The sequence below is a fragment of the Dreissena polymorpha genome, chromosome 9 (assembly GCF_020536995.1).
Source record: "Dreissena polymorpha isolate Duluth1 chromosome 9, UMN_Dpol_1.0, whole genome shotgun sequence".
NCBI lineage: Eukaryota > Metazoa > Mollusca > Bivalvia > Myida > Dreissenidae > Dreissena > Dreissena polymorpha.
Genome location: NC_068363.1, coordinates 97,566,212 through 97,591,064, shown reverse-complemented (window position 1 = coordinate 97,591,064; position 24,853 = coordinate 97,566,212). Strand labels below are relative to the sequence as shown.

Sequence of the window (24,853 nt, the reverse complement as noted above, 5' to 3'; positions counted from 1 at the left end):
ATAGCCTTTAGGGCTTTCCCGAGCAGGTGTTCTTGGTTTAAAATGAAAGTAACAGGTTGTTTTTGCAACGCATAGGAATCTTGATCATTCAACCATTTGCTGATGCAATTCAAAGTAAACGCTCCTGGGTATTTTTTCGCTCAATATTGTTTGTAATTTCACAGCACTTACATAACTGCCAGGTTGCTTAGCATTAAAATAGTATTCTGAAAGAATACGCTCCTTTTGTGATTTATCCATGGTAAATCAATATTTCTCGTTTATTTATAAACATTGACAATGTGCACTATACGAAAACAACTTTAAAAATTAACAAAATGAATACTTCAATGCATTTAAAATATTAATTTTATACACATAGTAATCTCATTACAAAACATGAACAGTACATACTTTTATATGTTAAATGTGATAAAACACTGTTGAGTTTTCTGATATTTATTTGTCAACAAACATGCGCTCTTCAACACTCTGAATTGCCCCCCCCCCCTACATTCAACAAGACTGGAGGAGTATTTACCCTTACATTAGCAATCAGATAACAGAATATTTCCCCTTACATAAGCAATCAGATACAAGATTATTTTCCTTTATACTATGAATATCAAATTAAACTGTACAAAGTTAATATTATAAACACACTAACATTACAAAATATCAAACATTTACAAAACATGTCATCAATTTAAGGTAACAAGCTTTTCAAAATATTAAATTGAAAAATATTAGTGGTTACACCAAACATTGTAGCATTTCCGTTAGCAAAATGTCGTATATGCTTGGTTGCTTATATTACAAAATGACTAAAACCCATTAATTTCTTACGAAAATTGTTCCGTTCGATACAATAAAACCAATGGTGTTGTTTTCATTTCAGAAGGCTTCCATTGCGGTGGAGTGCTTGGAACGAAATCATGGCCTAGAAGAACATACCCGGTACTAATACCAGCAGCAACGAGAGTAAATAAAGCTATCATTTTCATCATGGCAGTTCTACACTTCACTTTTTTTGTAAAAGTTTCTTCTGGATATTAACATTGTTTACATTATACACAAAAGAAACATTCCCATCAATATTATCAGAACACTCCATTTCTACTAGAAGATCAATCCTTGACTGAATAATAACATTGAATTGCTTTGTTTTATATCAGTATCTGGTGTACATGCTATCAAAGAGGCATTCATGCCGGAGGCGTGTCCCGCAAGTAAGCGTGGCCAGTGCAAGCTACACCACAATCCCTCCTTTTTTTTAAACCAATTAATGCATGTCTACAAATACATACTCTAAACATTAACCCATACATTTACAATTCTTAACAACAAATTACACCATGCATTTATCATACAATCTAAACTAAATTTAATCAAAACATCACAAATGAAAACATTTTATCAATTAATTGCTATCCTGATAACCTCCACGCGTGGCTACAAATGTGTGTTAGATAACTGGTCTTGTCCGTTTCAATGATCGTTTTTAGATAATATACTCTAATGAATCATTGCTTCACTTCTCTTTTGTACTCGAAATTACAAAAATGCGCTCGGTTAAAAGGTGTAAGCGTAAATATACCTCAAACGCTGAGATTTAAAAGTCTCTTGACTAAATTAACTACAAATTACACCCAATTATTGTAACGCTTAAGTATGTAAACCACGTCAGGTACATTTAAATGCTATTTAAGAGCGGGGGGTTAAAATTTATTTTGAAGTAAAAAAAGGAAAATGCTTTCATGTTTAAACTCCTATTCACAATCACCATTATATCATTACTAGTTCAATCAACAAAACAACTTATGAAGTTTATTGAGTAAAAGACTCGTGCTTATTTATACTAGCGGACTGGCTCGAAATGCTTCGTTAAATCCATGTACACAAAAGTAAAATGACGGATGAAAAGATAAACCACCTTATCCAACGACACTATTTAACATGCTCATGCATACTTGTACCTAAACGATCTTATTATAACGCGTCAATACGGCGGATCTATCCTATATTAAACCGACGGAAGTCGTCAATATAGCGGCAATCATTCAAACCGCAAAAATGCTCGCTCATTAATAGTTAAACCGACTGAAATCGCCAATATAGCGGCAATAAATCGAACCGCTTAAATGGGTATCATAGATCTCACTCCATTACAACCAATCAGAAGGCCGGAACAGGCATAAACCGTCGTACCGCCAAAACAAAATGGCGATGAAACATCTACTTTTACCCTACTAATACAGAACTTTTGAAACACGAACATTATTCGGTCTCATGCAGTTTGGGAACTAAACAAAAGCATACAAATGCGACCAAACTTTTTTTCGTGAGTAATTTCAATACATTATAATGAATTGCTCCAATGGATAAAAATGTTTAATAATAAATATAAAGCATATGACTCTAGCTTATGATAAAGATAATATGTTTAGTCATTTTTATAATTTTCTATATAATTTAACAACACGTTCAGAAAGAAACTTTGCAAAGTACAGTGTCAATTACAGCTAAATACAGACACACGTACGTTCGCATCGTTTTACCCAACGTTGATGACTTGATAAGGTGAGCAAACAGCTACACAAACCGGATAAGGCGAGCAAACAGCTGGACAAACTGGATAAGATGAGAAAACAGCTACACAAACTGGATAAGGTGAGCAAACAGCTACACAAACTGGATAAGGTGAGCAAACAGCTACACAAACTGGATAAGGTGAGCAAACAGCTACACAAACTGGATAAGGTGAGCAAACAGCTACACAAACTGGATAAGGTGAGCAAACAGCTACACAAACTGGATAAGGTGAGCAAAAAGCTACACAAACTGGATAAGGTGAGCAAACAGCTTCACAAACTGGATGAGGCGAGCAAACAGCTACACAAACTGGATGAGGCGAGCACACAACTACACAAATTGGATAAGTCGAGCAAACAGCTGCACAAACTGGATGAGGCGAGCAAACAGTTACACAACACGGATAAGGTGAGCAACAGCTACACAAACTGGATGAGGCGAGCATACAGCTACAAAAACTGGATGAGGCCGAGCACACAGCTACACAAACTGGATGAGTCGAGCAAACAGCTACACAAACTGGATGAGGCGAGCAAACAGTTACACAAACTTGACTGAGGCGAGCAAACAGCTACACAAACTGGATGAGGCGTGGAAACAGCTACACAAACTGGATGAGGCGAGCAAACAGCCACACAAACTGGATAAGGTGATCAAACAACTGCACAAACTGGATGAGGCGAGCACACAGCCAATTTTCTGGTCATTTACTTTACTCACATCATATACACCGTGATTTATGCAATTCAAAGGTAGCGAATATTCTTATCAGAGTTGTATACACTATTTTGAACGTTTTTTTAATAGTAATAATTTCTTGGTCTAACCACTGGAATGAAATTCCTTGCCAAATGACGCCATCATCCTCAAGCGTGATTACTGATCATGTGATACAATTTGTTAACAAGTTTTATGTGAATTTTTTTTTGATCATGTGTAAACTGAAAACTGAAACCCGTTGTCATCTCATACCATATTTTATGAAACTCTTTCTAAAAATTAAAACAAAAACTTGTTCTTAAGATGAACGATCGAAGCTGCAAACGATTAACTCTTATTTATTTTTAAGTTAAAGAAAACTCTGTTTCATCGATAAAAATCGCGGCGAACACATACACTCAAACATCGATCCGAAACGCCATTCAGTAAGTTCATGCACAACGTCATGAGTTCTGTAAGATGTGAAGAGTAAAATGTCTTAAAATATTAAATATAATTTTTAAAGAGAATGTTAACGGCGTCTTTTATTTACCGCTTGACATCGCTTCGAACATGACTATTATATTATTCACAGAACGTCCTATAACGCATTAAGATCTAAGCCTTCTGGTGTTTAGTGGATTAAGTAGATAAAACTGCTTAAAAGCGCGTAATTGGCTTTATGCAAGGCTTAAAAGACAATTCCCTGGCACGAATAGGCTTTTTTGGGGAATAGAAAAAACACACAAACAGAAATTGACAACCAGTCAAAACACTTTAAATATTAACATGTACACCGGTGAATAAAACATATAATATATGTTTCATTGTATTGAAGTTAATAATCTCTTTTAGCACTTGCTAAATAAATAAGAAATGCCAAAATAAAATTTCTTAAGGATAGATACATTTACAGCTTTCTTTGTTATCAATTATTTTGAACTTGTTTAATTTGATCAAAGTCCGAAAAATTAAAAAATATTATTATGCTATCTTAGACATAGTACAACTTTTTCTTAATTAAAAAGCAGACATGCATAAAACCAGCGACACAATAATTCTTTAATATTGGGTAATCGGTGTAACCTTCGCATCAGGGCGGCTAAGTTATGGACTCAGCCAATTACGAAAACAACTTTTCTATGAAAGATTTATGCGTGCCATGGGACGGTAACACCTTTAACACGTGTATTTAAAAAAAAACAGCAATGAGGCCGTTTAAGTAGTAATTATTATTATATTTGTTATGTTCCGTTTACAAGAAATAAGCCAAGGGAATCGATTTTCCTCTGGAAGTATCCTCAGTCTGAAAATTGTATCTAATCATTCAAACATGGGAATGATCATATGATTAGAACGTACATAAATTTGTGAACGACTTACTCTTTTTTTTATCTTTGCCATATATCAACATGCATAGTGGACATGCCTATTTTTTTAAATAAATGTGTGCTCAGCTCAGGGTGTGTATTTATGAATACCTGCATTCATAAATAAAACTCAATACTCGTGCTTGTTTAAGTGCGCTATGTGCATTGTAGATGTAGACAATATGCAGTTTTTCAGAATAAAAACAACAAAAACATAAAAACAAGAGTCAGTATTTAACAACGTTTTAATCAATGTTATATACTACAATCGAACATATATATATATGTCTGTTTCTCAGGTTGAAAAAAAACAACAACAACAAACATAATTCGATTAAGTGCATTGTCCCTGCATGCTTAAATATCCCGAAGCATATTTTTTGTTTGTTGCACACATGGTGTTGAAATTTGCACGAAAGATGGGGTCGGTCAATTGTCTTAATTGTAAAAGTTTACAAAACTGAAGATTACATATTATCCATTTGGATTGAAACATGTGCATTAATGGGTCGTGTTATCAGATATTGGCAAGTTTTCAAGGATACCATTAAATTGGCAAATATTTATATATCCGAACAACAAAAATAAAGAAATAAAGTATAAAAATCATTAGCATTATTTAAAAAAGAAACAATTCCCATCTCGACTCGAATTGAGTTTCATAAAAAACAACCTCTGAACCAAACAAAATGTATTAGTGAATCCAATTTAAATAGTTTTTTCCATCCCACGTCACAAATTTTACCATCAAAGAAAAAAATCCAAAATATTCAATCGTAAGATTGTTAATTGTGTTTGAATCCCTTTGGGACAGTAGGAAGGTCTGAATAGTCAAATGATTCATTATTTCATTAACACACTTCTTTGAAGCACAGTGCGAACTATACTTAGTGACCCGAATTTAGTGCGATGAACTAAGCGTTTGATAAGTTGAAAGCTAAGAAAACGCGCATAAATATAATTGTTTTAATTTGTCACTTGAGTGATCCCGACCAAATGAAGTTTTAATCTATAAAATATGTCTCTAAGGAAATACATAAGCAGTCAAGCACACCAGCTTAACATCATCCATTTTAAATATTTCATGTGATGATACGCCCATTTCATCTACATCATCAGTCAAGTACTTAGGGGTTACAATTGATCAAAAATTGTCTTTCACTTCTATTGCAGAGTCAGTCATAAAGAAGGCCAATGCAAGGTTAAAGTTTTTATATCGAAAAAGGGATCTTTTATCCACAGATACTAGAAGACATCTAGTCATTTCTTTAATTCAGTGCCACTTTGACTTCGGTTGTTCTGTTTGGTACTCTGGTTTAACTCAAATGTTAAAAAACAAGTTACAGGTCACCCAATATAAACTTATCAGGTTCATATTTAATTTTTATCCAAGGTCGTACATAGGTAAAGAACATTTTACTAGACTTAACTGGTTGCCTATTGAAAGTTGAGTAGATCAGATCACACTTTGTCATGTTTTTTAAATTAGCTCAAAGTTTGCTCCGCTATATATTTGGGAGATGATTTTACTCCAGTCAGTAATATCCACTTTAAGAATACTAGGCCCATAGTTAGAACACAGTCAGACTCACCTCATACCGATCTTAACACGCATGATTGCAATAAGTATGCCTTTCCAAGGGCCAAGGGGTCTAGCATAAAGGGGTCTGGCAAAAAGTCATTGCTTTCAATGGTTAAACTCTCTGGAACTCTTCCTAAGCATATGCATTTCTTTAACGTTTCTTACTGTTGATTTAATACGAATGTTAATAAAGATAGATTTATTGTGTCTTATATAGTTGCTGTATGATTATTTTTAGCATGGTAAATAATTATGTTTTACTTTTAAACACTTAAAATGTGATAACTTAATAATGTCTAGTCTAGAACTTATCAGAATATATTGTATGCAAACATTAATGTAACTTAAATATGTCATATGTCTTTCATTATTATATACTGTGATATTATTATATACTGCGAAACAAGACGTTGTCTCCTATGTCATATAATATTATTTCTAATGGACCACAAATAGAAAATAAGGGTTTTATTGTAAACCCTTTATAGTGCAATCCTTAACGTGCAATGTTGATTGGCATGGCTTTGTTTATACATGCAGGTTGTTTTTACTATTTATTGTATGTAAATTACATGGTGCCATGAAAATCTATGCATTTTATGATGAAATAAATCTATCTATCTAACAGGTCACAGGTAACTTATACAATTCACTCGCTTTTCCTTGTTTTCTGTGAATACGTACACTATGAAATGTTTTATCTTCTTACGTGAAAAATACCATTTTCAGCATTTACATTTTCTTCTAATTGTGTGATAGACCAATCGCATGGCGCTTTTTGTCGCTGAAATGCAATAACATCAAAGAACATAAAATATACGTTGTGTTAATATTTTGGGGTCAGACTAGATTCGAGTTGTTACAAAGGATGAGCAAGATCGTCCTCTCGTACAATATACAATACATACAATAATCTTTACACTCGTCCATGAAGTTCGTTTCTTCGACATGACTTTTTCTTTTACCGAATGCATCAACACGTTTAATACATATAATAAGATGTGATTCTTCGAGTCAGATTCTTAATATTTATGAAAATTTATATGTTATGAACATTGTGTCCCCATCAATGTCATCAATTCGTTAGTGTAAACAATATTATTTGTTTGTTTATCAAAAAAGATGGATAAGATGTAAGCGAAGTAAGTTAATAAATGAGCGCATTCGGCATTCATACCCGTGTAAAATTGTTTTGCTTACCCTATGTAACCCGAGTAACTCGGGTAACGGATTTAGTTCGAACGCTTATGGAGTAATTCAAGATGGCTGACAAAACAGTAGAAAGATAAATAAATAGTTTTTATCAAGTAAAGTCACGCTTGCTAGATTTTCATCCAAATAATGACATTATTTCATATTTTATCTACCTGTTTCCTTTCTCGTCAACCAGGTCAGCCATTTTCCCGCTTCTTGTTGGACGAAGAAGTATATTCGGACAGTCTTACCCGGCTTCCCGGCTCCGTGAGGTGGGTAGCAATCGAGTGACTCGCGCACCATAACCAGGGTAACACGAGTAATACTCGAGCATTACCCGGGTTAACTCGTGTTAGCTCGAGTTAGTATGCCGAACGCGCTCAATATTAACCGTCAATTACAGAGCACAAACATATTTATGTACGACAGTTTAGCCACTTTTAATATTCATCGTATCATGTACCAAAAATACATATCATTATATTAATATCTGTCTTATTTCAGGGCGATGCATCCACATTTGCTCAAGAAAAGGTAACATTTATCGAAGTTTATTATAATGACCTTTATGAGAAAAGATCACCTCTTTACATTAATTAAAAAAACTACAGATATATGTGCAATATGATAATAGGTCATTACATTTAAGTCGAGTCAGCTGTCTCGTTGTACCTCTGTGGTTACGACGACGTCAATGTACTCGTCGAAGAAAAGCCTCAAATGAGGATTTATGTTTTCCGATATTTAACTGGATCGTCTTGATAACATTAAATGGGAATGCCCATTAAGATCATAAAGCGTGCTGCTTCATAAAACTTTATTATACAAGTCTTAAACTTCTACTGTATACCAGACAACTATACATTGTATAAACAACCGAATATAAATCGTATACGGACTTGAAATATTAATATGTCTCTGTTTGTATGCATATTAGTAATTAAATACGAGAAATTCATGGCGAAAAGCTCCAGCTTAAAGTGTGCAGCGAGTTCAGTCGAAATATAGAGTGAATATTAAGGCGACATTTTCTGAAAGGAACTCGCAATCTTGACTTTTTTTATCATCATGTGAGTACCCAATCTGTATTCATCCGTTAGTTGAACCGGTTAAATAATCAATCATGACAACGCACTTGATAAAAGCTATGTTTACTGCCATGTATTCTTCTTGCTCCTAAGCCATGAGATCGCCAAATCAAAATCAAAATCAAATCAAAATTTATTTATTGTCGGTATGAGATTATATGTATATAACATAAGCTATGTATAGCTTTTGACCGACCTAAAGCTTTCGCCACGCTCTTGTGGTTTTAGTTTTTCTGTCCTCATTTTATGTTATAGTTTTTAAATTTAATAAATATGTTTAGGAAACTTGATGTTTGGTAATTATATATACCAAACATTTCAGTAAGAATTCTAAATTGCCTTGCGACAGTCCCTTAAAATATTTGTGTTTATACTAAATTCAGCTAAATTTTGTTCAATATAACAATTGCTGACGTCGTTTTTCTTTTTTAAAAGACATCTCCAGTTTTTTCTTACCCAGGCTTTCACCTTTATCTACAGCAAAAGGAATGTTGGAGAAAAATCCTTCAAGAAAATCCAAATGATTAATTCATAAGATTGCAGTTGGTATTTTAAGAGAATTCATCAGAAACTTGTAGTAAGTATCTTTTCCAGGAACAAATGGCAAACGGCCTGTTGTGAACAGGATTTAAGTTTTTACAGATTTATGTACAGAGCTTAATTTTGAAAGCTCATTTTCAGTAAATGCTTTTGTTCATGATTCACTATGCATTTACCATCAAATTAAAGCAGTGGATGAAAGGCCGATCCTTTCTACCACAACTCTACGACTTTATTTTAAAATTTTATATATACATGCACCTCTATTGTATGGTATGTCAGGAGCATGAACTCTAATTGAAAGGCTCTATTAAGGACTGCTTTTTAATAAGTCAATTTGTTATCTATACTATTGGTTAAAATATAACTATTTAAACAGTTGTCATTTGCGCATTATGATTTCTACAAACGCCGTGTGGCTCCAGAGCTTGAGTTTAACTCCTATATATTTATGTATTGGTTCTGTTAACCAATAGCAGCATTCACAAAATGGTATGCAATTAAAATCAAACTGGTATAGAATGATCTGCGTTTATAATCATGTTAATGCAAAAAGAACTGTTAATTTTTTTTAACACTTACTTTGAGTTGATAATTGAATTATTTGTGATGTTACTTCAATTCTTTCTCTGTAAAAAGGTTTCCCTTTAAATTGATCGAACGACCTTTTCAAGAGCTTGTGTTTAATTTAAAGTAACAGATATTTTAATAAATGTTTCTTTCATGCATAGATGCAGTGATTTAAGTCTGTTTGGTCCCCCCAAAAACGTATTGCACCATTTAATTTCCTCAATGCCACTACCATATTATTGACATATCTGCAATTTCTGATTTCCTATCATGATGTTTCACCGATTGTTAATACAGCCCATTCATAAATATAAAATTAAATTTAATTTCAATGTGCTTTCATAATAATATGTTATTGAAAGCAAATAGGCCCCTTTGTTGTCAATATTTGAAACATGTGCATTTAATTTGAGTTTCTGGCCTAAGTGTACATAGTCAACATGCCACATTGTGTTGCAAATGTATTTTCCGTGTGTAGCAGTTTCAGTGTTCTGTTTAATGCATACAACAAATATATACGTAGTGCACACATCTGTAAAAATAAATCCACCAGCAACATTGTTTTAACGATGAAATTACTTGAAATATTTATTTGACACAGCCTCAAACTATTGCGCAAAAATAGTAAGATGGTTGATACAACTTTTCAATATATTTTTGCTGCAAATAAAACAGCATAGTTATTTGTACAGAATATCTCAAATATTTGGTTTGTTTATATCATGTATAGCATAGGTAACTATTGCTTTTATTCCCGCTAGGCGGTGTCAAAGAATAACCGCAATCAATAATTAGTGCGAACTACCGAGTATTTATACCATGACTGGAATCTAACCATTTATTGTTGCGCGTCGGTTTGTGCGATCTCGTGATGGCGCAGACTTTAAACAAGATGGACGGAAAACTTGTAAAAGTGGCCGTTTTTGCTCTTCTTCTTACCAGATGTGCGTTTTCAACAAAGACAGCAAAGTTCATGATGTCTGCACCTCTTTCAGTGACATACGAGAACAAAATAACAAAATCTGCGGTGAATCGTTTCGCGTGTTTATCTTTATGCAATGAGGGATGTCGGTTTGTTGTGTATTCTGAAAGTGGACCCGACGCTGGTGTCTGTGATCTGTATTATTTGAAGGATGCTATGTATGACCGTTTGAACAACTTGCAAATTGCAAGTGGTTACATTAAGGTAGGTACCAGGTTAAACAATGTTTAACTTGAACTGTGTTATGTGTATAACACAGTTCAAGTTAAACATTGTTTAACCTACTATTTACTTTTTAATTGACGTCACATTTTAATATTACTTATACTATCAAGTACATGAAATACAACGTATAAAGTGGATGCATAAAAAAATAACATCATTATACTAGATGATTTGCATATATTTCTATATAATGGTTTATTAAGAATACTATACATTTTTAGGACTATTTGAACAACAAAAAGGTGAAACAAAATAAGTTCAAAATAGTGAAAATTGTTTTATGTATATTTAGGTAATACAAACTTGCTGTGTATGCTATATATACATTTCAAACATGATAGCTGGACAGTAAATTAATGTTTATTTAATAATTAATCATTACAAAGGTTTTGGTATTTCGACTAACGCTGGTCGAATAATTTTATCAATTCAACAGATCATAGCATCGATACCAAACAATATGAACATTGAGCTTTATCGTGTTTTTCCCATAAATATTGATCTTAGTTACATGATTGAAATTGAGAAAAGATAAACGACGTTCCAATGATCATTTCAATCGATACAGTGTTTTAGGCGACAATATACTCAAACCACTTCTTATGTAAGATGATGTAAAGCTTTAACATTAAAAATTGAAATAAACATTTTGCACATAGGGACCCCCATAACCATACTTTTTATAGCATTCTAAGCTAAATTCACTGTAGAATTAAAGAGGTATGTTATGTGATCTGTCAGAGAAAAAAACCCTTGACACACGAAAACGTTCACTGTTTATTCAGTTATTTTTCAAGCTACTTTCTAGTTGATTGTACCCCGCCTTTGGTCCAGTTTCTATTAGAACATAACTATTCTATTTTAGTGAACATCAATTCTTTCTCAGCACACAGCTTTAAAAAAGAGTTGCATAAAGAGCGTTATTAACTGAAAACATATATTTCAATCTCTATGTTTTACGAGAATATTACTGTAACATGTCGATCTATCGAGCTTAGGGATTTAAGAATGGCTCCAAACAATAAATATTAAATTGGGAAACAATTTAACCTTCCTCAAGCTATCTAGTTTTATGACATGCAATTTAAATATTTATTGGAAAGATCAGTAAATTCATTTTAACCAAATGTTATAACATTCTGATTTCGAGCGTCATCAACGTACTGGTTATCAGAAAAAACGGAGACAATAATATATACAAATAAGATAATTACATGATTGGAGTTTATTCTTCGATGCTTCGAATTACGTAGACAAATTACGTAGACAAATCTTTCGCCGTTGTTTTATCAAGTGGCGGACCATTTGAAAATCTACGGGAAATGTCCGACGTTTTCGACGTATTTCGTAACCACAAGATTTTCTCTTAGTTTTTATAACGAACCAGTTCTTTACAATATTTTAGATTTTTCTTTGTCGAAAGCATTATTACTTTACGTAAACATAATTCATCTATTCAAACACCCTGCCTATTGTGTCAGTGCTTCATTCAAAAGCACTGTTGGTGAGTTACTTTCGGTGACTATTAATCCACTTGTAACAGTTTTGTAATATTTGCTATGTGGGTTTCGTAGAACGCTATTTCGCGAAGTAAAACATGATAAAAAGCGACATTCTCAGAAAATATAAATGGCGACAATTCAGTTATGTAAGCCAGAACTACAAGTAATGCAAAATGTACAATCGTCAATATTTTTCGTGACTAGATAGCACAAGAAATAATTAAGATATGTAAAGAATTTGGGGCGACACAATTTGGCTTCATTTTTGTGTTTTCAGACTAATCTAATGCTAGTGTTCAGAAATAACGCCCATAATCATCACATATCGTCAGTGGCTACATTGTTTTTATTGTTAACTACCTATAGCCGAAAATTGTGCATACGCATTTGTACATTTGATTGCTTGTCAATGTATCAACATGAACCATTTCTATAACAAAAACTTAAATGTATTTTTGAGTTAATTTTTTACAGGTTTATCCAAACGACAAAGTGTTCGTTGGTATACAGGATTACCGAGACTGGAGCAGCTCCAAGCAAAACTGCGAAAGCTTTGGATGGAAACTGGCGAGCGCCGAATCATTGTCCATGTTAGACAGAACCAAGATTCTGATGCAGAACAACAACTTCTGGCTAGGGGCAAAGAAGGAAATCGGCGACGTATGGCGTTGGTTGTCTGGTGTTACAATGTCGCCACTTCCGTTGGAGAATGACAATGATCGAGAATATAGTATCAAGTGCGTTTTGGTTTATCAGGGTGCGCCAGACGACGCTACCTGCGCCGCCGAGGTGATGCATGTTTGTGAAATAACATTTTAACTCTTGCGTTCAGTTGTATATTAAACAAACAGGACCTCTTCATTACCTTATTAAAGGTGTATGTGTAAAAAATAACATGAATTGCTGTACACATATTACATATGGTTGTACTCTGTAGTATTTTGAAACCTTAGCTCCTTGTCGCATAAGTGCCATTACGTTACGTACCAAAATCTAATCTCGTCGTTAATACTGGTATTCTAATATGTTTTTTTAAGGCAATCAAGTCTCTTTTCAAGTCAAACATTATTCGGGTTTCGTTTTCCGAAAAGTATCTCTATGAAGCCGTGTGTATTTTTAAAGTTGCATTACTTCTATATTTATAATATTGTATTTATCGGATTTAAGTGATGAAGATAATATAAATAATTTTGGTAAACAACTTATCTGTCAAGCTACATGTATACAAATAAATTCAGATATATATATATATATATATATATATATATATATATATATATATATATATATATATATATATATATATATATATATATATATATATATATATATTAAAAACGATCTAACATATATTTTGAAGATTTTCAGCTTCATCACATTTTAATGATGAAACAAGTGCAATTTTATTCAACGGAACATTAAAAACATAAATAAAACACTTACGATCTTTTCCGCTTATAGAATAAATATAAAAGTTGAAAGAATAAGCAATTTATCAAGGCTATATTTCAAACAAATGGAATCTTTAATACCGGTAAACGCACGGCAAGTGAATCGTTGCGATCATAACCATGGAGCGTTTGCCTAAAAGATCAAACGATATACGTTATTATGGATTTGGGACCGCAAGGAAGACAACTATTACATTCCAGATAGTTATATAGTTAAATTAGACCGACAAGTTTCATTAACGGGGTGGGAATTGTTTCTTTTTTTTCTTTTTTTCCCTTTATTTTGGGATTTTATTTCAGAAATACCGTTAGCTAAATCGTAAGCCTCACAATATTTATTTAGTTTATCTTCAAGATATTTTAGAAAGAAAAAACTCTTCTCAACAACAAGTATGCAATAGTTTATTGGATTCATTTATTATACATTCGTTTATTTGAAAATACAATATCTGTCAAATGCATAAGTTTTCATGAACATCTTTAAGGTCAACTAACGTCATTTTTCTGTTTTATGACCCTCGGTATTATTACCTGATGTTAAACTATACTATGTGTTTAACGAGCCATGTCAATACGCTCAGTTGCAAACTTCATGCAAATTATTTTGGCCTGTGCATTAATTATTCGCCAAATTGCAACTGAACGGCGTAAATATGATACTTGAAAAACGTGTCTTTGTTAATAGCAAATAGAATGTGAATACTATAAATAAGTTTTTCTATAATATAATTTGAATCATACACTCTTCAAGCTTTATCATTGTGATTGACGTATGCTGAGGAATAAACTTGTACACAAAGCGTCGAATGGGATATACATGGGCAATGCATTCGATATACGGAATTATAAATAAAATAAAATCTCTAAAAATGGAGTTTTAAAAAGCATTTCGTTGGGTTTTTCCTGTGTGACGAGAACATTTCCACCCAATTAAATCGCTAACGGCATCAAACGATTGCGTACAACATACATCAGATATCGCATGCACAAAATATTGGCTTCTTGCCGACGAAGTAGATAATTTTGCATTTTTCCAAAAGAGATAGAGCCAATGCTCAAGAGATGGCGCTAATGACAGGAGGTGACGCCAATGCAGGATGTATCAATTAACGGTCGTATCGCAATGTGATTGTCACATGATGTACATTTAATAAATTATGTTATTGTTATATTTAATTTATTTTTCAACGTACATACGAAGGCCCAAATCTTTACAGATCATTCTTATCTGAGTGTATCGTAGTCAGTGATTCTAATGTTGCATAAAGGAACCGCTGTACGAAGCTGTAACAAACAAGTGTATCGTAGTCAATGATTGAAATATTGCATAAAGGAACCACTGTACGAACATGTAACAGACAGTTACATCACAATGGCAGCATTGATTATGAATGGTTACACTAAAATATTGCAAGTGAAAACTTACCACTTGGAAGAAACAAAAAGACAAAGTGATATCACATGGCACTTACATTGTACTACACTTCAACACCGTTATTTCGAAGTCGCCGGGACCGTTAAAAAACTTCGGATTAACGATAATTCGAAATAAACATTTGACCGAAGACTTCTTTGATTCTGTAAAAAAAACGTTGTGGAATTCGCATGGTTCGGCTACACGCTTACTGAAAAGCGTAAACTAGTCAGATAGCAATAGATTTCCACTTGTAACAAACGGAGGAATAAACGATTCTTTTTCTTGTTTCTATTTTTGTCTAATTACACAACATATAAAATAAAACGAATATCACAAATGATCAGACATACATACATATGAATACATTTTCGGAAATGAATTAACATTTTTTTTAACTAATACGCGATGTCTCTCTGAACACCGGCGTTCGCGCAGACGACAAAGGTGTAATTATCGGCTTTTGACGCGCCACGACAAAGGTGTGAAATTACGCTCAGTATTTTGCAGTTTTGACTTCGGATGAAAGATTGATAATTAGGTGCGAATTATAGTGTTGGGACCGACTGAATCACTTCGAATTAACGATTTCTTCGGTTTAACGAAGTTCGGATTAACAATGAAATTTTACATTAAACAAAGAAGAACCAAACTCGGGACCCGAAAAATACTTCGAAATAACGGTGACTTCGGATTATCGGTGTTCGAAATAACGGTGTTGAAGTGTATTTCATTCGGCAATGGCATGCACAATTTAGGAAAAGTTCGAACAAAGCGTTACATGTAATTTCTAACAATTGACAATAACTTATGCGCTGTGGCAATTGTAGATAGTTATTCTGTAAAAGTTTTGCAAAAAAAGCATTCATAAATGTAAAATAAGATGCGCACAGAAGCTCTTGCAAGTATTTTCAAACAAAATAGCTCCTGAAAAATTACCTCAATCCCGAAATCTTTACAGATCATAAACACATTCTATAATAAATAAGATGTATTTTTTTTTAAATATATAAGTGCGCAATTATTAGGACACGAACATGAATAAAACATATTGTACGATATATACCAAAAATGTGTAATACTTAATAAAACCAATAACTTAATGTTCAACATAATCAAAATAATTAATCGACAGAAATATTTGTATAAAGTATGATAGTTCACGAAATCAATAGAAAATAATACTTCTTCTTGAAGCGATGACTTGTGTCCCTTTATCCAAATGCTTAATTTACTAAGAGGTCAAGATCAACTAATCTCATTAAGGCTCATATATGTTGTTTTCCCAATATCAACTCCAAATTTTTTTTTGTATAATGCATGCTAAATGCTCTTATCTTACAAAGACGAACGTTTGAATCAATCAAGACATTATTAGAAATCTACTTTTTCTAATTTAATACGCACATGACTCAAATGTGCTTAAGTAGTCAAATTACAAAAAATAAAGTCCTGTAAACATAATAGAAACCATTACATAAAACATTTCACTTTAAAATAGCTATAAATGTGCATTGGCGCCACCTCCTAATCTGAGCGCCAACTCATTGGCATTTGTTTCATCTCTTTTTGAAAAATGCAAATTTATCTATTAGATCAGCTAGAAGCCGATGTTTTTGTGCACGCATTAACTTGTACAAGTTCAAAGCAACCGTATTATGTAAAAAGCGATTTGATTGCAGGGAATTTGCTCGTCAGAAAGGCAAAATACATTGATTTGCTTTCACGAATTCTATAATGGCACAACTTATTAAGGTCCTCACGTTTCCAAATAGGTTGAGATTGTATGTTTCTGTACATCTTTGGATGTTCGACGACTAGGCTTCCCGTGCCAGAAAATTGAGCCGATTGAGAGGCTTTCCGTGCCACAACGATAGCGAAAGTAGGCATTTTTTTAAGTAAAATTGATGAAAATTACTATATAGGGCATTCAACGTACGTAAAGATTTGATCATAAAGATGATATCAATGACACTAGATATTTGACATATTACGGAAAAGCTATGTTAAAAAGTCATCAAAATGGCATGTATGCACGATTGTTCCACCACCATCGTCATCATTCCATCTTCGATAGAGTTTGTGACAAGTGTTCGGACCTGAGGAATACTGTGAACCTGTAGCTGGATATATGCTTCAACTCATGGACCACCTCTTTTTATGCACAAATGTGTTTTTAATTAATATTTTTTACCTGTTTTGTGAATAACGGTCATCCATTTTCTTGTTTATGGCAGAGAGGCAGCCAAGAATGGACAGAGAGGCAGCATTTTAACAGAAAGGCCACATATATGCATCTACACCGTGGTGCTGCTGTGTAAATGATATGTCTTCATTCCCATCGTCCGCATAGGCACTTTCTCATGAAATCGTATTTTGTACTTTTCCTTTAAATGGGATTAGAACATTTGCCGGGCGTAATAATTTGGATGAGCGCTAAGAGGGGTGAATATAGCATCCGGTATTATTTGCGAATCTTTGTCCAACGGGCAAAGTAATTATGTAATATTGAAATGGCAACCGTATGCACGTCTGAATACGGTCGCGGTCAATCAATTACTTAGTATACAAGTTATGGGAATAAACGAAATTTTTAGCGTTAGCTTATACAAAGTCATATGACATTTCACAATGCAGAAATGATTTCACTTTCCTGACTAAATTTCAATCTTCCTGAGATGAGAATGCGTAAATAGGGTGTTGTAAAAGGTCATTTAAAACTATGCTATTTATAGTGGGTACTGTCGTTTTCCATTGAAACGGGCATTAGAAATATGCTGCTTGGTAAAATTTCCATTAAAAAAAAACGTTGTCAATATTAGCTTAGTGCCCTTCACCAGCTCAAGATGACACATTTTAGGCATCATTGCCAATCTTTCCAGTATCAGATCAATTGCTTCCGGAAGTGCTACTCACTACCCAGCCAGCACACCACTATCGGTTAGATATCGGTAGCAAAACGGTATATCGGCAAATCGGCACGATGACTATCCGATGTTAATCCGTTTCGCCGCCCGATATATGTAACTACAAAAAAAACATTTTTCAGGCAACATGTTTAATGAAATATTACAAAATACATATATTCGTACCATAAAACATAAATATGGTCAATAATTAATATGCAACTTGTGCTTGTTTTTGCCGATAGCGAGCCGACAACGGCCCGTTGTGGTTGTAAATGTTTTCGTTTAAAAACAATAATTTCGTTCGGTTAAGGAAATTTTCTGGCGGCCAAGTTAAATGAGGCGTTAGAACTGAAGTGATTTCTTTGCTCTATTCCTTAGAGATGGCTAGAAACTAAGTGTTCATAACAATGAACTATAACTGATAACAGTGAATAGAAACAAGATGAGCGATTCCGCAAACTATACTAATCAAGAAATGTGTAATTAAACGTCTATTCTCATTGAATCCTAGCCAGAAAGAGAACGATTCGCGCCAAGTGCACCGATATTACCAACTCGTAATAATCGCTCAGGGTTAAATCTACTAAATCCATAAATCACAACACTCCTCCCCACTTTAACTGAAAAGTTTCCTGCCAGAGGTGGGGAAGAGTGACTAATGGCCTTTTCCTGGTTTGTTGAGCAGCCCTAACAAATATCGTGCTCTTTCTGTGGAACCTTCTTGTACGCTTCCATTGATGAACAAACAAGTCCACCAAATTCGCCGCTGGAGCTGCTGTTAGTTGAGCAAAGAAGCCAAAACAAATGCTCCTGTATCAGCTGGATGATTTCCTTTTATCTGTGGGCAAAGAAGCCCCAACAGATTCCAATTCGCTGCTGTAAGTTGAGCAAAGAAGCCCACACAAAGGCTCCTGCATCAGCTGGATGATTCCCTTTCTTCATTGGGCAAAGAAGCCCTAATGATTATTAGGTAATGGTCACTGGTATAATAACTTAACAAATCAACACCTGGTAGTCCAGTCCTCAAAAACTTTGAGTTAGGTTGTTGGGCAAACAAGCCAATACATTAAACCCTCAGTCCATAGAGCCTTATGGCATTCTCAGTAGTCGCTGCCAACACAGCCTCCACGGACACGTTCCTAATTTCCGCCAAAAGTCGAGCAGCTCTGTGGATGTGATTTGGTGAGGACCACTTGTTTCCTGGCAACGGGAAATACGGCGTCTCCGTCTCTAGCAGCAGTCTACTTTCATGGATACGTGTGACTGCCTCCTGTGGGTGTCTGTCGAACCTTTCAACCATGTTAGTAAAACCAAAATAGGTTTCCGGGAAAACCTCCAGCCACTTCTCAACGACGTAACTGTCTCCAGTGAAGCAATGTAAGTGCATTCGTTGAATGCAAGAGACAGACTTCATTCTATGTAGCAACAGCATGATCGTGGCCGTACTACTGTCTCCAGGCATACCACGGCAGTGGACAACCAGGACATGTCGCAGTTTCAATGATGGCAACAACCGGTCCACTAGTTGGAACTGGTGATGCCAATCTTTCTCTGGCTCCGTCAGATCTAATCCGATCTCTCCAAACCCAACGACACGTTCTTTCCCGACCAGATGTTTCATGTGACCAATCCAATCATTCATCCAAGGTCTCTTGTGACTGATTGGCCAGACGTTGGTGGATTCCTATAGCAACGCCAACTGATGGGGGTAACCTGGCGAGATATGCGGCCGAAGGAAATATAGCCGGATCACAGTACACAGAAACTCCTCCTTTTAGAGAAACTCTCTTCCTCCGCCACTGGTCCCATCTCCAGGATATCTTAAACCGGGCCGTCTGTCCGCAATCCCAACCGCCTAGCCAATCGGTCCGGATGGAAATGACTATCAACAGCCTCCGGGCCTACGGCAAGGGCTGCTTCCACCGCTGAGCCCTCAGGAGCACCGAACGTTTCTATCCAGTACTTCTTCTCGTCCTCCTGAAGGGACGCAGCAATTAGTACTAAGGCTTTCCAATGAACCAATACAGCAGGTCTGTTTGGTGGGACCAGCTGATATGTTTATGGTACCCGAACATTCAGGAAATTACAAATCCCGTCCATGGCTTCCTTCTGGGTCTCTGAAATTTCTGTATTGTCCTTGCCATCAAGCAGCTTCTGCATGGCCACATGCTTGACTAAGTCGACAAGGGTAGCCACCTTGCTCAAGAGCCACGTTGCCGCCTGCCTCAGTGCTGCCACACGTATTCTTACCACTGCATCCTCAAATGCCGGTAAATGTTCATCAAAAAACCCCGGTATGTGGTACTTGTAGGCGTGCAGCTTCACAAATCCAGTAGGACCGGTACATCCTGGAACCACACATGGCTTATACCCTCTTCGAGTCTGGCGCTTCATAGGACCAGAACTGGCAACAACAGACGATGGCTCCCCAAGGATCTCATCTTCCCTCCTTCTCTTTCCAGGGATTGTAACAATTAACTCCCCTTCCTGGTTTTTCTCAGCCACTGTTCTTGAGACTCCGCTCGTGGATGGGCGAACCACCAGTGGTTGATGAGATCCCTGCCTCCTTCCTTCAACATCAGGTCTTTGTTTATCTCTGGGCAAAGAAGCCCCAACAAGTCTTGGTTTATCTGTGGCCAAAGAAGCCCCAACAGGTCTTTGTTTATCTGTGGGCAAAGAAGCCCCAACAGATTCCTTTGACCTATGTACCGGTTCTTTTTCAGCAGGTCTATCAGCATCCGTGAGCAAAGATGCCCCAACACACGCGTCTGACCTCTGCAACGGTTCAGCTTGAGCAGGCATACATCCGCTCCTCTCACTGGGTGAAGAAACCCGAGCAAGTGCAACGGTTTTCACTCCCTGCAACAATGACACTGTCTCAATATAAAGAAGTGAAACTCCAGCTGCTGGAGCAGTATTGAAATTTTATTAAAAACAATTAGTTGGTCCTTTATTTAAGGCAAGTGACCGATTGCCCAAACAGTACAAAACAGCACAATACAGCACAATACAAACCAACATAAACACAAAATATGAATAAAGGTGGGGTCACCGCCTTGGAACGGTCAATGCAAAGCATTGGGGGTTTAAACCTGGTTATAGAGCGCTTAATCTCACACTTGGCCCAGCAATATTCATAATACATTTAAGTGTAAATAAAATTTAACGTCATAGCATTGTAACTCAAATTAAACAATAATAAAAGGGAATTAAAACGCATTCAATTTAATTACTATTTAATTACTCAATTGCATTGAAGATACAAGAGTAACAGAATTACAACTTTTTGACGAACGATCAAATAAAACTATTAACAATTGTCAACTACATTCCTTCTTTATAGAAAAGATTTGAGAATGTAGAATCATAGAGTTAATATCTCAGATAATCATCGCGCAAATACAGGAAGAAGCAGCAATAATGGGTGTAAAAATTCCAATTACATAGCTTGGTTGTTTATGTGACTGCTAAACAAATTAAAAATAATTAAATCAAACAAGAAACGCCTATCAGAGAGAAAATATAAATAAAATGGAACGTTATAAACCCAATGACCTATCAAGACTGATCGGCATTCCAGTTGTTTGGTTCATACGTGGCAACAAACCTCTTCCGACGCCGCCCTGATACAGTCCTGCTTGCTTCGCCTCAGGCTGTACCTTCACGGAACCCGTAGAAATACTCGACCGAGGGCTTTCCAGCAACTTTCCTGGATCCGAGCCCAAGTCCATGTCGTCATCCGATGTAGACGCCAGCAAGTTTTCCTCATCCAGCATCTCGTTCTTCAAGTATCTCAAGGTGGGAACACCCTCACGGATATCCCGCCTGTTCCGGCTGGAATCATTTTTCTGGGACTACCTTGGAAACCTTAGCCTGAGGCAACTTCCAGACATTGTCGCTGATCCACTGCCTGGAGTACGCCTGGTACACATCTAAGCTCGACGCCAACCTCATTAGCCAGTTTTTAGTGGTCTTCTTCACAGTGTATGTTGAAGCATTTATTTTCCCGTTGGCCATCGCAACCATCTCCATGAGCAGCTCCTTCGCCAATTGACGATCCGATCCCGCAAACAATACCAAGTCCTTGGCAAACTGGTCAGGATTTGGATGGAGCCTGCCTTTTCCAGGGAGATTTCTAACTGCTCTTTCCATATTTGCATTGTTCGCCATTGCTAAAATAGAGAAAATAACATGATTAGTTACTACCCTTACACACAGTGCATCTGTACTTGTCTATGTCAAGTGCGTCAGTCGGTGAAACATTCACACAAGACCCATGATACCAGGTCTCACAGAAATCACACATGATCATCAATCGTCCACCCCAGGGTTCACGGCACACACAATGACAAGCTTCTTCGTCAGCACTCACAGGAGAAGAATTCACACTTGAATCTCTTGTTTTCTTCTGCGTAACCCACGCAGGTAACTTTCGATCCCTGCATGGCATCATCCTACCATGGTTCACCACCAACAAAGAGTTCCTGGTTTTGACACGATATAGATACGCTGATAACCTCTTTACTATCAATGCTGGTCCCTTCCATGGCGAACACAACTTCTTGCAATTTCCTTTCAGCACCGCCGTGTCCAGCAGATATACAACATCACCTTCCGCATATGGCCTTTGCAGCACCCGGAGATCATAATTCCGTTTCATTCGCTTTGAGGAAGTCTTCCCTAGCTACTTCATGTGCCTTCTGGATCTTTTCCACCAGATTCGAAACATATTCTTCGGTGTCTCCACACTTTTCTGCTATGTTAGGAAACATCAATTGGGCAGGGGTATTCACTTCTCTCACCAAAATTAACATGTTTGGGGTAAAGCCCGTACTTCGATTAACCTAAGCCCTGATTGCACCTGCAATTTGCGGAATAATATCATCCCACTTGTCCTGTGCTTTTCCTATAAAGCAGCGCACTGCATCCATGAGGGTTCTGTTAAACCGCTCAACTTGTCCATTTGAAGAAGGTCTGTATGGCGTGGTCCGAGACGTGTGGATATGGAGTGCCATGCACACAGCCTGGAACAAATTACTCTCAAAATTCCGGCCTTGATCCGAAAATAATTGGAACGGATATCCAAACCGGGAGAAAAATGTATCTGTCGCCGCCTTTGCAGTAACCTCGGCTTTCTGAGAAGGCAGTGGTGTGCACTCAACCCACTTGGTAAACTGGTCAACCATCATCAAGCAATGTTCATTCCCTTGTGCAGTCTTCGGCAAGGGTCCCAGAAAATCAATATGCACACGATACATTGGCGCACCTGCTTGATATTCTGTCAGGGGCACTTTTCCATAGATTTTGTTCTTCTTGTTCCGATTACAGATGTCACACGTGAGCACATAACTTTGCACTTCCTTAGCAAGATGATACCATAAGAATTTCTCTTTAACTCTTGCCTTTGTCCTGGCAACACCTTGGTGACCCGATGAAGGAATGTCATGATGTAGTTCAATAACTGTCGTTTTAAGAATGTCCGGAATAACCAATTCCATATCACCTGAGCCCTCCTTTGACTTAAACACCACCCCATCAACCAGTCTGAAGCATTCTTTGTTGACCCAGAAAAACTTCACGTCTGGATTTGCAATAAACAACTGCCGTTCATCCGGCTCTAAACCGCCCTAAAGCCAATTCCGAAGGAACATTAAACTATTATCTTGCTCTTGTGCTTTCTCCAGCTCTTCATAGGAGAAACCCCAGCATTGCAGCTTGCCACCATCTGTCACATCCGACACGAACACAGAACATGCACAAACGTCCTCACGAACAAGTGAAACACTAAAACTAGAGTCATTGTTCACTGGACCCTCCACTTTGATGGTTGACACTCTGTTTGATCCAGTTGTCCGGGACAAGTAAGCCCACTTTTACAACTGGCATCACTTGTTGATGGCCTCATAATCTGTTTCCCTCCAGGATCACTGACAATGTTGACCTCCATGGATGATAGATATTCAGTGCCATCAGGGAGTAAAGTAAACCCACCTGATGCACTATTGAACTCGGGGGGTTAAGGAAACTCTCCCGAGGCACGGTTCAACTCAGGGGGTAAGGTAAACCCACCTGATTGCAGCCTTTCACCACTTTGCACCGTATTCACCTCCTGAGTATTAATCGCGACCTGGGACTTATTATCCTGTTCAGAAACAGCATCTTCCGTTTTGTGTGCGACTGACAAACCAACCGCTTCATCCACTTCCTCTGTGAATTGGCTCCACTGCTTATCAGCACGAACACAATACGCGCAACCTCCACAAGGCAAGTACCTTGGCACACCAGCCACATACGATGGACAAAACGTCAAACTGTCCGGAACACGTGAAAGTCCGTCGGCATTTCCATGCTTAGCCCCAGGTCTATGCTTAACCACCATGTGATATTGCGACAGTTCCTCCATCCAGCGCGCAAACTGTCCTTGTGGGTCCTTGAAGCGTAACAGCCATGTAAGACTGGAATGATCCGTTCGCATTGTAAATGATCTTCCCAAGAGGTAATACTTGAACTGTCTGGTGAAACAAACAATCGAAAGTAATTCTTTCCTTGTAGTACAGTATTTTCGCTGTTCCGGTGTCAACGAGAAGCTGCTATAAGCTATAACTTTTTCTTGACCCTCCTGTACTTGACTCAGCACACCGCCCACACCAACATCTGACGCGTCTGTATCCAACAGGAATGGATCCTGATTGTTTGGTAGAGCAAGGACTGGCGGTTCAACTAAAGCCCGTCTCAATGCTTCAAATGCTTTCTGTT

The 24,853-nt window shown here is 36.6% G+C and overlaps 1 protein-coding gene across 1 annotated transcript; it reads left to right on the top strand.

Moving 5' to 3' along the window:
• The first annotated feature begins 3,155 nt into the window (after positions 1 to 3,155).
• Positions 3,156 to 13,142, top strand: LOC127846297 (early activation antigen CD69-like). The gene is made up of 4 exons (XM_052377464.1): positions 3,156 to 3,220; positions 7,613 to 7,688; positions 7,921 to 7,950; positions 12,798 to 13,142. The coding sequence occupies exons 1-4, from the start codon at positions 3,156 to 3,158 to the stop codon at positions 13,140 to 13,142; spliced, it is 516 nt and encodes a 171-aa protein (XP_052233424.1).
• The last annotated feature ends 11,711 nt before the right edge of the window (positions 13,143 to 24,853 follow it).

Excerpts from the sequence above, each read along its gene's own strand:
- LOC127846297 (XM_052377464.1), top strand. The coding sequence starts at position 3,156 with ATGAGGCGTGGAAACAGCTACACAAACTGGATGAGGCGAGCAAACAGC. Across the intron at positions 3,221-7,612 it reads AGCCACACAAACTGGATAAG|GTCAGCCATTTTCCCGCTTC; the intron begins GTGATCAAACAA and ends CTCGTCAACCAG. Across the intron at positions 7,689-7,920 it reads CGGCTTCCCGGCTCCGTGAG|GGCGATGCATCCACATTTGC; the intron begins GTGGGTAGCAAT and ends GTCTTATTTCAG.